General features: G+C 40.7%; 1 protein-coding gene across 1 annotated transcript in view; it reads right to left on the reverse strand.

Moving 5' to 3' along the window:
- LOC142351822 (trypsin theta-like) overlaps positions 1-13,842 on the reverse strand; it is a 28,424-nt gene extending 14,582 nt beyond the window's left edge. The window contains exons 1-2 of the mRNA XM_075404026.1: positions 13,565-13,842; positions 12,901-13,061 (exon numbers count right to left, since the gene is read on the reverse strand). Of these exons, the coding sequence (XP_075260141.1) occupies positions 12,901-13,061; positions 13,565-13,705 (302 nt within the window). The 5' untranslated portion in view covers positions 13,706-13,842. The remainder of the gene's footprint in view (positions 1-12,900; positions 13,062-13,564) is intronic.
- Between the last annotated feature and the right edge of the window lie 414 nt (positions 13,843-14,256).

Here is a 14,256-nt window from a genome sequence, read left to right on the forward strand (position 1 = left end):
CGGGACTCAACGGTCTCGCATTCAATGTTTGCTCCACAATACACATCGCTGTTGAAAGAAAGTCCTCTGTGACTGATCTGGTCCCCTAGACTACATACATTGCCTTCTTGCAACTTCTGACCAACCGTTCCCATACCCCTCCAAAGTGGGGTGCTGCGGGTGGGTTGAACTTCCAACTGATTCCTTGCTGTTAGATGTTCATCGATCCGTTCTTTGTTCCATGCAGCAACGTACTCTGCAAACTCTCGTTAAGCTCCAACAAAAATTGTCCCGTTGTTGCTGATTTTCGTACTTGGTTTGCCTCTTGGTGCAATAAATCGTAAGATTGCATCGAGACAGCTATCCGTGTCTAATTTGGGTACCACTTCTATGTGCACCGCTCTCATAGTTAGACAAGTGAACAGACAACATCATCACTTTTCGTTTCGTCGCCCAATCTTCACAGTGAAAGGGCCAAAGTGATCAACTGCAACATTTGTAAAGGCTGTTGAAGCATCTAACCGCTCTTCGGGTAGATCTGCCATCACTGGAGTTATCGTTTGTGCTCTGCCTTTTCTGCAGGTAACACACTTGTTCTTGATTGATCGTAAGGCGTTTCGCATGCCTAAGATCCACATCTTCAGCTGAACAATGTTTCTGACATGCTCTGTGCCTTCTTGTTGGTTGTTCTTGTGCTCGTTTTGCAAGAACAATTCAACTGCATGATGTTTCCAATGTAGCAATATTGGATGTTTTGCGTTGAAGTCCAAATGACTTTTACCTATTCTGTCTTTGGCACGAATAAGTCCTTCCTCATCCAAAAAAGGTGAGAATTAAATGATTTTGCTGCTTTTTGGGATTTTTTGCAGCTTTCAGAATTTTCAACCCTTCAACAAACTGTTCTTGCTGTTGTAACTTGATGATTGCTTTTGCTTTTTCTTTTTCTTCAACACTGACTAAAAGTGTTGCTGGTTTCTATTTGCTGAATGCCCGCCGTACGTATGCCATTGTATTTACTAGTCTGTTAAAATTACTGAATCGTTCCTACCGAATAACCGCTTTCTTTTCATCAGCCTGTGTCATGAAGACTGACGAGGGTATGTTCTCTTCATCTGAGGAAAAGAAAAGATTCACTTGCTCTGACCATTCATTCTGTGGTCGTTTTAACCAGATTGGGCCAATGAGCCACTCACTCCTCCTGAGTTCTTTAATGTTGATCGCTCTCTTGCCAATGTCCGTTGGGTTGTTGATACCGCTCACATGACTCCACACTGAAACATCAGTTGTATTCAATATCTCAGCCACTCGATTCGCCACAAATACTTGTTGTTTACGATGGGAGCTGTGTATCCACTGCAGTACTGTTGTTGAGTACGACCCAAAACTGCAACATTGTATCTTCATTTCGTGCTCCTTGACTATGTGCTCCTTCAACCGTACTGCCATGACTACCGATTGTAATTCCAGCCGTGGTATCGAAAGATTCCTCATCGGTGCCACTCTGCATTTTCCAATTACAAATGATAAGTCGGCTGAGTATTCCTTTGGTTGGGATCTTAGATAGGCCACTGCACACATTGTGTCTTCAGATGCATCAGCAAACACATGAAGTTCGGTTTTATCCCTCTCTCTCTGTTGAAGTATCTTCTATCAATGCTTGTTTCAGCTGCAATTGGAAGTTGTTCCTTCGACCACAAGAACTCTGCTTCTTCACCAGGCTCCACTTGGTTGTCCCAATGTTGACGATTTTTAGTCCAGATGCCTTTGAGAAGTCTCATGGTAACGCTGAACGGAGCAAACAATCCGATCGGGTCAAATACAGAAGATACCAGCGACAGATTCTTCCTCTGGGTTATAGGGGCTTGAAGGTGCTCTGAGTTATCGGCAGACTTGAAGACTCTCATCATTACCAGCGACAGAATCTTCCTCTGGGTTATAGGGGCTTGAAGGGGCTCTGAGTTATCGGCAGACTTGAAGACTATCATCATTAACAGTCCATTGTAGTCCAAGCACTGAAGATCCCTCTGTATTGGGTTCCACTTCGACTTGCTTCGTGTTGCTGATTGATTTCAAGTTGACTGGGATTGCTTCGCAAACCTCATCGCTGATGCATATCCACTTTGTATGTTGAAATCCAAGCTTCGAGAGAAGATGTCACAACTGACTGAAGACTTGGATTGCCTCTTCAGGGGTTTCCACTGATTTGATGAAATCGTCCATGTAAAAGTTGTTTTGTATTGCTTTTGATGCGAATGGATACACTTCTTCGTTATCGAGTCCCACTCGTTTGAGAGCATAATTTGCGCAATTTGGAGAACTCTCTGCTCCAAACACGTGACGCTGATATTCGTATATTTGAACAGGTTCATTAGTTCTTGGGCGCCATAGAAACCTCAAGCAACTACTATCCTGCTCGGGAACTTGCACTTGTAGAAACATTCATTCGATGTCTGCTGTTAGGGCAACTGGTCTTTCACGAAATCTCAAAATCGTTCCAATCAAACCATGCAGTAGATCAGGCCCTGCTAGTAGCTTGTCGTTTAGGCATACCCAAGTGTACTTTGATGAAGCATTCCAAACACGTCCCAGGCTTGTTCGGGTTTAGCACTGGATGGTGTGGCAAATACCATTCTTTCCCGAAACTGCCCTTCACATCGGACTCGTCCAATATCTTTACGAATCCCTTCTCTACGTCTGTATCTATCGACTGTTGAGGTTCGGGTCCCTTTCGAATCTTCGCTCCAGTGAGTGAAGCTGACCCAAAGCTGAGCTGTAGTTGTTCGGCAGGTTGGGCTCTGGTTCACTCCAAAGCATTCCCACTTCGTACCGCTAGCCTGTGAACTTCGTCGTACTCTCTAGCATCTTTTGTGCATGCAGTTCCTTCTTTGACTGACTGACGACGTTAATTTTGGAAGCATATGTTTCTATGTCCCTCCATTTTCGGATTTTCTCAGCCACTTTCACATCTTCTTTGAAGGCGAAATGACACCCATTTTGTCTTCTTTTGCCCGTCATGGGTCCACTGACTACCCATCCTAATTCTGTTAGAACGGCGAAAGGTTCAAATGGTGTTCCTATTCTGTAGTACAATGGTCTCGGTAGCTCGTAAGCATCTTGACCGAGAATGACGCCGACGTCCATCAAGTTGAACATTTTGTTTGGGAGAACGTTCAAGTGGTTAAAGCTTTGCTTCAGCTTGTTGTAGTCTCAGTTTGTGGTTCCCAATGAAACTGACGGGTGTACAAACGCTTCGATCGAATGTACTTTCGAAAGCGGTCCCTTTTATTTTATGGACACCATTCGGTGTCTTCAAATCTTTCGTTCCATTTATGCCGGCTATGTTAAGCGTAACATCGGTACCTTTGGCCTGCAGCTTCACATTAACGCTTTGATGGATGAATGATACCGTTGATCCACTATCGAGGAAAGCATATGTGTTTAACCTGTTAAGAATTAAGACTTGAACTATCTGAAGAAAACTTGAAACTTCGTTAATTTGACTGATTGTTGCTGCGCTTACGTTGACTGCGTGATTGCCCTCGTCCATTTGGTTTTCTGAGTGTAGCAATCGGTTGTGTTTTTTGATACATCCATATATACCACAAGCGTTGACTTTATAATCTTTGATTGAATGTCCTTTTCCCAGACATCCGTAACATAAGCGTTGCTTCCTTACAGCTGCATAACGATCATTCACGTTCACGTTCTTAAACACAGGACAGTTCCAAATTTTGTGCGCTCTATCGGCTAATGGGCAGTGATTGCTAATCGTTGCCTGCGCTTCCTTTGCGTTTGAACTCGCACTAAAATTCGAGAATTTAGAGAACTGCTTGGTTTTGTTCGCATTCCGTCGATGATCCTCCTTACGTTCCCCCGTGGGCTGCGACATGCCTTCGTAAGCGAATGACATTCTTGATAGCCAGTTCTCTAGGAGACACAGAGATCTGGTCGGTCCTCATTGGTTTCATCTACATAGAACCACCATTTCTCCTTCAGATTAGGTGGCAACTTTTCAATCGGGATTGGCAGTGTTGCACTAGATCGCAAGTCGCCTTCATATTTGTAGTGCTTCAGAACACTGGCTACGTTACTGATGGTTGTTGAATAACTGACTAAAGCTTTTGAATCATGCATTCGGATCGCCTGTTGATTTCGCAAAAGAGTATTGAGTTGTGCTTCAACAATTAGGTAAGTAGTAGTAGTAGTAGTAAAAGACTTAAATTCCAACAAGAGGAATACATAGTAAAAGAAAGACATGACAGTACAAATTAACAAAGCACAGTAGCAAATTAAGATCTGCAGTCCACACAGCGACATTTAAGAAAATATGTACATGGCCGAAAGTAATTAAAAGAAAGTGTTTTGGCCATGAGAAAATTATCTAAATTCTTACAAAAATATTGAAAGATGACCTAAAGTCAATGACGTTGATAGAAATTAAGTAATTGGCGGAGTGGATAGTTCGACTAAGAAAACAGTTGTCAGTTTTGAATTTTTTGTTCAACGGTTGCTCAAAAAAGGTTTTGACTGATCCTCGGGAGCTGAGTGTCGTACTATTGACATGCAGCTTTAAGTCACTCTCCATTGTTCCATGCCAAGTTTTCCATAGTAGAATAAGGTCAGCTCGCGCAATTTGATAGCAAATTGGATACAAATTTAGTTTTGAAAGTGTCTCGTTGTAATCCTCAGACCTAATAACCCAGCGCAACACTTTGCGCTGAAACTTTTCTAACACTTTCAAAATACCAGTTGTAATACACCAAGCTTGGGAGCCGTAAAGTAGCACAGATAGAATCATCGTTTGGTACAACGTTTTCTTGCGGAGAATAGAAACTTGAAACGGTATGCTTCTTTTCAAAAAATTAAAAATTTTATTACATTTCGCAAGTTTCGTCTTAACATGTGTTGTCCAACAGAGATCTTCAGTAACTAGCATTCCCAAATCCATAATCTCTCTAGTCAAAAGAATTTCCGCTTCTCCTAGAAATAAGGGAGACTGGCTGCATTTAAAGTTCATCGCTTTACACTTTTCTGGATGAAATTCAAGTTGATTTTTGCGTGACCATTCATAAATACCATTGATGTCACATTGCAGACCTTCGAAACAATGAACGCATAGGACCTTTAGGTCGTCGGCATATAAGTAAACATGGGAGTTTTGCACATGGTCAACAAGATCGTTCATGTACAAGATAAACAGAAGTGGTCCAAGGACACTTCCTTGTGGGACACCAGATGTTACAACGGAGGGCCTAGAAAAACAAGATCCTATACGGACAATTTGGTGTCGATCTTGGAGATAATCCGAAAAAAGATGAAGAAAAGCGTCGTCAAACCCAAATGCTGCCAGTTTTCTTAGTAAATTATGATGCGGAACGGAATCAAAAGCCTTTTTGATATCAAAATAGACGCTAGCACAAGGAAAATTTTTGTCAAGATTGTTGTAAAGAACATCAAAATATGAAATAAGTTGAGTAGTTGTGCTGCGTCTCTTCATAAAACCGTGCTGAGCGTTTGTGACTAGCGGCCTAACTAGTGGATACAAAAAATTGAACAACATTTTTTCAAAAACAATAGAAAGTTTTGGAAGCAAGCTGATCGGACGATAGTTTTTAACGTCACTTGTTGAACCATTTTTGTGTAGTGGTGTGATATATGAGATTTTCCATTCCTTAGGCCAATGCGAGGACTTTTGAATAACTTGAAATAATGCCATAACTGCTGGGGCTAAAACTTGACAGCCATCACGAAGCAAGAAAGATGGTACTTGATCTGAGCCCATGGAAGAACTGTCATCACATTTGCTCAATATTTTTTCAATTTCCAGAACTCCAAACGTAACATCTTGTAATTTAATACTCGAATCTAAAGCTATTGGAACATTTTCGTGAATTTTACAACTATAGACAGAGCTGAAAAAATCATTGAATGCATTTGCCTTTTTATCGTCAGTTGAAAAACTGACACCGTCGTAATTCATCACAGGCGGAAAAGCGCTAGTCTCCTTGAGAGTCCTGAGTAGCTTGAAACAGTCATTCCTGCTCGTCAAATTAGATTTCTCAATAAGAAGACTCGTGTCAAGTTCAATTGACTCTGAAAGCTCTTTCTGACTTTCCCTCATTTTCAATGAGTCCGATAGTGTCCAATCTTTTTCCAGCCTTCTCCTGATCATCTCGCTTTTATTAAACAAATGCATGGTTTGCGAAGAGTAGAAAAACGGAGCTGATACACGCTTTCGGCGTTTCTTAGCTATCGAAACCGAGAACGCTTTTTTCAGCTCACAGTACCATAATGAAAAGAAATCAGAGGCTTTAATTTGGAAAGTTAGAAGTTCGTACAGCGAAAAAAGCTCTTGATTAAACGCTTGAATACTGAAAGATGATTTCGAGTAAGTAGAGATGCGTATACTTCTGTAATTATTGATGAGTGGAACTTGGAAAATTATTGGAAAGTGATCTGAGAAAGGCTCTTTTGGGAGATGGAATGGAATTGACTCTAGAGAAGTGAAAATGAGATCTAGGCAGTTCCCACGAATGTGCGTAGCCTCATTAATTATTTGATTTAGACCTAAGTCCGTGAAAAAATCCAATAAAACATTATCTGAAGAACTAGACGAGGAGAGACATGCCCAAGCTACCTTGGGCATGTTAAAATCACCTACAACATAGAGCTCGAAATTCGAATTCAAACCACGTTTAAGGCAGAATGTATTAAAATTGTTGATATAAAATGACATCGATTCCATCAAAATATGATTGCTAAAGAAGAATTTCGAAGACGGCGGCGGTTTGTACACTACAATAAAGAACACAGCTTTTTCTATTTGGACAACTGCACAAGCAGCTGAAAAGGGGTAACTGTCTTCTGATAAATCAAATACTAGATGGGACATAGCAGACGATGCTGCTATTAAAACTCCGCCATGTCCACCTTTTTTTCTGTCTAAGCGTGAAATAACAGTGTGTGATCCACCAGGAAATATTTCAGAATCTGTGATCTGGTTATCGAGCCAAGTTTCTGTAAGGAATATTAAGCTAATTTTTTCCACCTGCACTAATTTCAGCAATTTTAATCGTTTTTCAAGACAATTGATAGATTGGCAATTTACAAGTAGACAATTAGCATTCGTTGTTAGTCAATTTACCGATTCATTCAAGTTCACCAGGTTTCCCTGGTAGAAAAGTTGTAAATTTCTGATTCCAAAATCCTTTTTACTTTTGCCTTCACCGATCATCTGAAATCTCTTTGACAGAATCTTCTTTTCCAATTCTCGATCGGATTGCGTCAAAAACTTTTTGATATACACTGGAATGCGAAAATCTTTTAGATAATGGCTGCGTGCAAAACAATTTTCCATGACTGTTTGTTGTAATCAGAATTGGTCTATAAAGGCGTCTTTCCTTGTAAGCAGGGTTTTTGAACTTTCCAAGGCGTCTTGCTTGCACAATATTTCCTTCTGATTTCAGACCCATAAAAGGCCTCGTCAAGAAGCTTCGTGTCAGACTCTATAAGTTTGTTATAAGAATTTGCATTTTCGGGCAGACCGTTAATCAGAAACTGCATTGGCTCATTAGCCGTTTTATGCCCCTTAATTTTCTTATTCGTTAGAACAGCATCACGAGAAGATGGCAAAGTCTCGTTGAAAACTTTTTCGAAATTGTCCTTGATATGATTAGGCAATGCTAGCTCAATAATTTTTGGTATTTCAGTACCGATTTTAGCAGACAAGGCAACAGCAACTTTGTCAGCAATTTTATTCTCATCTAAAGTCTTTGTCAACTTAGCTTCGGATGGGAAGAGCTGATCACTATCACAGGTATCACAAATGCATTTGCAGTTTTTCCTTGCTCCAAGCCAGTCCACATCGTCAACTGATAGAGATACACATGGACCATGGAACCAAAGCTCACACTTCTCGCATGATATTGCCGATTTATCATTGTCTTTGATGTTCCGTTTACACACACTGCACTTGCAAGGGTTTGACTGTCGTGTCATTGTTTAGAGCTTAACCAATATGAAACTATTTAATTGGTTATGATCTAAACAGCATAACTAAGGTCGACTTCCGCTCCAACAAAGCCCAAGCATTATCATATAGATCTCCGGAGTAGCTCATACTTGCTATAGCCGCTCTTGCTTTGCCAGTTAACATTGTTTTCAAGTGGTTGATTTTCTCTGAGCTAGGTATTGCACGGTTACGAACGGTTGCTACAAACATGTTCAACCATTCCGGCCACTCAAGTGCATTTCCGTCAAAGGAATTTAACTTCAACATTGGTAGCTGACTACTACTGCTTAGTACATTTTGCACAGACCGGTCGGGTAAACGGTTGAGTTTGATTCGTTCGCCGCTTGGGGATCTGGATTTAAGTAAGCTTTCTCGACCGAAACTGACTCGATAGTTGTCGTGCCCGTTCTCTGTATGATCAAAACTACAGTCCTTGAAGTTTGCAAACTTATCTGATTGGTCGAGGCAGCGGAAGACGTCCTTGCTCCCCGGACTTTTCCAATTGAAAGGTGATCGGCTTCTTATACCATCATCAGAACCAAAGTCTCTGGCATCAAGCGCTTCCTTTTCGTATTGCAGTTTGAGCGCACCTTCTTCCAACCGGTGCAGTTCCATCTCAATCTCCTTTTGCTTCATTTCAAATTCAATACTTTTCAAACGCATCTTGGAGTTGAATTCTTTCTCTAGAGCTGCAAGTTTCTCTGCTTTCTTTGCGCTTTTATCGGAAGACGCTTTAGACTCGTTGTCTTGGTTTTCCTTTTGTTGATTTTTATTTGGACCTTGGGAAGTTTCTCCCATAGATCTTGGAGCTTTATCATCTGACTCTGCAGCCCTGCTTTGAGAGGGGACTGATTCTGCAGATCCGCTAAACTTGTCTGGCTGTGGATATATGGCAATTAATCGGCTTCTATGTTGATGAAAAAATCGCGTTGTTGGATTTTGTGTCGTCGGTAGAATTCCAAATTGTTAAAGATATCATCCCTCTTGTCAAGTAGCTTCTCTAGGCTGAAATCGAATTGCAAAATTTGATTATATACTGTTTTAACTTTGCTAGGCCCATCCTTATTTTTGATCAGTTCGTAGCCTTTTTTCTCCTTTAGCTCAATCTGCTTTACGCAGTATTTGATTTGTCTCTCGAGGTTGCTGTGACTACCTGACCGAGTCACAATTTGTTTTTTTTGACGCCGCAGTTTGACGCTTTTCTGTCCCGTGGTTTCGTTTTCGACAAAGTTGGCACCTCAACGTCGTTTGACTGTGCAACTCGAATTGCCTCGTTGGCCTTTTGTTTTGCTCGAGATTAGACAGCGGTTTGTATTCCACCGTCCGGGTCGGCGGACCAAATGTAACGGCTGCTTTCCTATCAATGACAAGGAATACTTTATACCGCCCAGTTCGTTATTAGCGGTTTACAAGCTCTCGGGATACTAAATTGTGCAGTTCGCGTTTGTAACTTTATATCCGCTATTCTGTAAATCACCGTTGCATTAAACCTTGTTTTATTAGTCCAAATAACTAATCGCTCAGCTTTGCTGAATAATCAAATCAATTGCTGGAACTTCTCAGTAAGTTCCAATTCAATAATCAAATATTTTTTCTAAGTTTTGTTTAATAACTCAATAATTCAGCTTGGGGCTATTCAAAACCAAAACTTGTATCCCTATAGGTTGCTCACTGTTTATGGTTATAAACGAATCTAAGGGGGTACATTCGGTTTCAGAATAGAACACAATTCACAGAGGGAAACTCGTCTTTTGCCGTAAGCGGACTTGAATTGTTGGTCAAAACAGAGGTCCTTCGTTAGTCACTGGGGCCAAAGCCATAGAGACGACGTAGCATCTAGGTTTTTGGTTTGGAAAACTCAAGTCTGTGAATTGAAAATCTATCTTTCACCGGCTATTACTTTCAACGAACTGATTATAAGTCGTTCGTCTGGTCAAAGAAGAGGAACTTTTGTCACCCTAATGTTCAGCTATCAGAGGTTGTTTAATTTCCTTTCTCTCAAGTTACTTAAACGTTCAAGACTAAATCGAACATAAGATAAATTACAAGTTTCACGTTAGCAAGACACAGTATTTTACTGCTCAAGTGAGATTGTTAGGCAGACTGGATTTTCTTGTGAAAACAGTTTTCTTAGTTCTTTCAAAGCCAACCTGACTTCAACTAATAAATCTTGAATTCTACTGAAGCTAGAGCTCCCGTTTCTCCACAAAACTGAAACCGGTTTCTATGATCACAACAAAGCTCAGGCTTAATTTTCTGATTGTTCACCGCAATCTGCGACACACACACACTTACTTTTTTAAGCTTTGAAGTGCGTGAAATCAGATCTATGCGGAATTTCACGAGTCTTAGATCTTTCAATTCACTTCTGTATAAGTGGCAGCAGCTGTGATTTTTTAGAAAAGTCAAAAACTTTGTTGTTAGTTGTTGTAAAACGCAATTTTGGTATACAGCAGCTTTAGTGACCTCATTTTGTTAAGATTTTAACCCGGTCAGCCTGTTCGCACGTTTTGGGGCTCTTTTTACACGTTTACAAATGTATGAAATTTAGAAACAAATTAGGTCGACATAAAAATTGTTTTAATGAAATGAATGTTTGAGGAAATTATTAATGCTCGGCCTTCACAAGAAGCTATGCGATAGCTTATCATCAAACCTTGAAGGAGGTCCCTGGTGCCCGAAATTTGTATTTAAATTCTGATACTAAAATCTTGAAAAACATTCCATTACATCTAGAATTATGCAGCAACCTATAATCAAACCCTGAAGGATGCTATGTGGCTCTTCAGGCTAGAGAAACCTAAAAAATGACATAAAATTTCAAAAAATTCGAAAAGAAATTGCAAGTTGCATCAAAACTGCTAAAATTTGTGATGATAAAAGTTAAAAACTAACCCATGGACAAAAAAACAATTTTCAGTAAATTATTATCAAACCCTCACGGAGATTTTTTGTTTGGCTGAGAAACATGAGAAACATGAATAATGACAATAAATGTCAAAAAAATAGTGGGGAGGGGGGTCAACAGTGGGGGTGTCTTCAACCGCCATTCACAACATAAGTGTATGTCTCCAAAACAGTTTGAGCTGAAAGAGATTTGAAAGGCTCTAGGAGCACTTAATACCCGCTGTGCGCTACCTGTTTATCCCGTTTTTGAGGACGAAAAGTCAAAAACGGCAGACGAAAAATCGGTCGAGCAAAAAATCGCATAAAAAACCGACAGGACTAGTATAATTGCCAAAAACTTCGTTTGAGAGCAATTAAAATTGCCATCCAAAATTATCTTTAAACGCTTTTGTAAAGGCTAGGTCTTCGCGATCAAACATATAAATAAACGGATCTTTTCCTTCGGGCCTCCCTTCCCATATTAGTAGGTGCATATTATTTGCAACCACCAGACTCACGTGCCATATTTTTACAACTTGATTTACAATACAGTGGCACGTGCTGTAACTGGAAATGCATAACCTACGGGGGCACAAACGGAAAGGATCCAAATAAACTTTTATGTTCTTATATTACTTATTTTGAAAGCTCACACTTATCCTCAATTTCGAAAATCATTACAGAGGTTAAGTTTTACAGAAAAATTAGTTTGTATTACTGCTTGCTGAAAAACAAACGTGCGCTTTTTGTATTTTAAGTGGCTCTGCTTGAAGTCACTGAGAACTTCTGGCGTTTATCGAAAACCGCGAAGCGCTTTCAGATATTATGTCGTACTTCAGAATTGCAGCTTGGCTAAAATTTTTCTTGTATTAGTTTTCACTGATGCCTATATAAATGTTTGCATTCAAAATTTTTTCTAATAAATTGTTTTAACTAAGACACATCTTCAAGAAACATAAAATCAGACGTAAATTTGAGATCCTTTCCTTAGGTGACCTTTAGCTGAAGCCACTACGTAGTCTTTTTCGGATCTATTCTGACCCCCCCCCCCCCCCCCCAGCTTAGTGAGCATAAATTTTTTATGACCCCCAGACGCACGTGCTATTATCTTACATGGTAACGTGTTATATAACATATAATTTGTAACTGGGGTCATAAAAAACACTGGGGGACCGAAACCGAATAGATCCTTTTTTTCTTATAAATTACTGAGAAAGTTATGAAACATGTCATTGAATCTACTTCCAGATAATTTTTAACAATTTTTGGAGCTTTGTCTTTGTTTCCGGTCGTTTGATTCTATTCGAGTCTTTTGGAGAAATGAAACAGTCGGCGATTTGTTCCACGACAAGTAGTGGGGAAACTTTTATAGTCTGGATCTAAATCCAGCTGTAAATGGTGGGCGCTTTTTAAGCAGCTATTATCAAAATAGACTGTTTTAAAAAAAATTGATAATGATTTGAATTTCGGATCAAAGTTTATACAGATGTGAGAAATTTGTGTTAAGCTAGACTTTGTGTTAAATGTGTTAAATTTGTGAACAGACTAGATCTGACGACATTAAAAAAACCGTCGGATCTAGTCTGTTCCGCCCCCTAAACTCCCCTCCCACCCAGTCCAGTGGACATTCAAACGGAAAAAGAACAAAAATGTTTATTTTGTTTGACGTTTCGGTTCTTTCCTATTATAGCCCCCCCCCCCCCCCAGATTAGTGGTCAAATAATCTATAGCCCCCCCCCCCAGATTGGTCAGCTGGGGGGGGGGGGTGTAATTTCATGAGGGGCCTATAATGGGACAGTCCCGACGTTTCTTAAAGAATCGTCCGGTCTTTTCCATTATAACCCCTGCCCCCCCCCCCCCTGAGAAATTACAGACCTTCCATTGTATATTTACCATGATTGAGGGGGGGGGGGGGGTATCGGTTATCTGACCACCAAGGTGGGGGGCGGGGGGGGGCTTCAATAGAAAGACCTGAATCGCCAGGTGTACATACCCTTGCTTTTTGGCACCATAGTATAGCTTACTTGGTATATGTTGCAGCTCCTGTTTTTGTGACCCTTCCTCCCATAGAAGTGAAATCTCCCCATTGTATCTCTATATTTGTCACTCCCTCCAGACAATGTGCGGCTGTCAACACTGTGTTCTTCCCAATTATAGACCCCCCACATTCAGCCACTCCCCCGTACTATTTAGTGGAACTGTTTCCTCTTTGCAACTATTTTTTGGATCTATTCTGTTTTGCCCCCCCCCCCCCCCCCAGCTCAGTGAGCACAAATTTTTATGACCCCCCAGGCTCACGTGCTATTTTCTTACATAGTAACGGCTAGCTGGGTGTTTCCCATTAATAATTTCTTGTGTGTGCGTGTGTGTGTGGTGCTGGTGGGGGGGGGGGGGGGTAGGGCTAGGATGAGAAAGGTCCGCTTCCACTAGTTGCGTTTCACCATTCGCTGTTTCACAATATATTGCTTATCTTAGTAACCCCCATTATAGCCCCGCACCAATTATAGGGGTTTCGCCCACTATAGCTACCCCCCCCCCCCCGGGAAATTATGATTTATACGCCGTAATGGGGGCTATATATGTCATATGCCAACTAATATGGGGTGCCTTGGGGTATATTTAATTCCGGGCAAATGGAAAAAAATGATCCAAAAAACTAAAAGGTCTTCAGTGAAAAGGAAACTGTTCCGTTGTCAATCGGAGGAAGACATAGAACTCCCTGTTTGGGGACTGATGACCTCCGATGATAGCCCGATCTTGCATGAAATACGCATCGGTACTTTGAAACATGAAAAATGACACGAGTTTAAGTGTCGCTATTACAGACATGTTGATCTCTGTTTTGTTCTGATAAACGGCTTATTTTGGTTTTGGACCAAATTATGAGATCGGAGGAGTCGAACCGCAAAAATCACACAATGACAAGAAAATGGCGAAATGAAATCAGAAATTTTTTGACTTGAGGAGACTGATTGTGGGAAATGAATGAGTGACTTTGTGTGACTTTGTGACTTTTGATGTCAAAATTATCTGAGGGAAAAATCGGATCTTTTCTGTTTCGGCACCCCCCCCCCCAGCGCTTTTTATGACCCCCAGTTACAAATTATATGTTGTTATATAGCACGTTACTATGTAAGAAAAGAGCACGTTCGCCGTGGGGTCATAAAAAATTTTTGCTTACTAAGGGGGGGGGGGGGGGGGGCGAAACAGAGAATAGATCCGACAAATTAGGAACTTCGAAAAGAAAAGGTGTAATTTTTGGATGTCTAAGGTCTAAGAACCCCCAATAGGATTTTCTGTTCCAGTATTTCAAATTGTATAGCTTCGAATTCTCAAACTGTGCAGCTTGCGCCCCACATTACGTTATTAACCCCCTAGTT

This window comes from Convolutriloba macropyga, chromosome 13, assembly GCF_964194025.1.
Source record: "Convolutriloba macropyga chromosome 13, txConMacr16.3, whole genome shotgun sequence".
Classification (NCBI taxonomy): Eukaryota; Metazoa; Xenacoelomorpha; order Acoela; family Convolutidae; genus Convolutriloba; species Convolutriloba macropyga.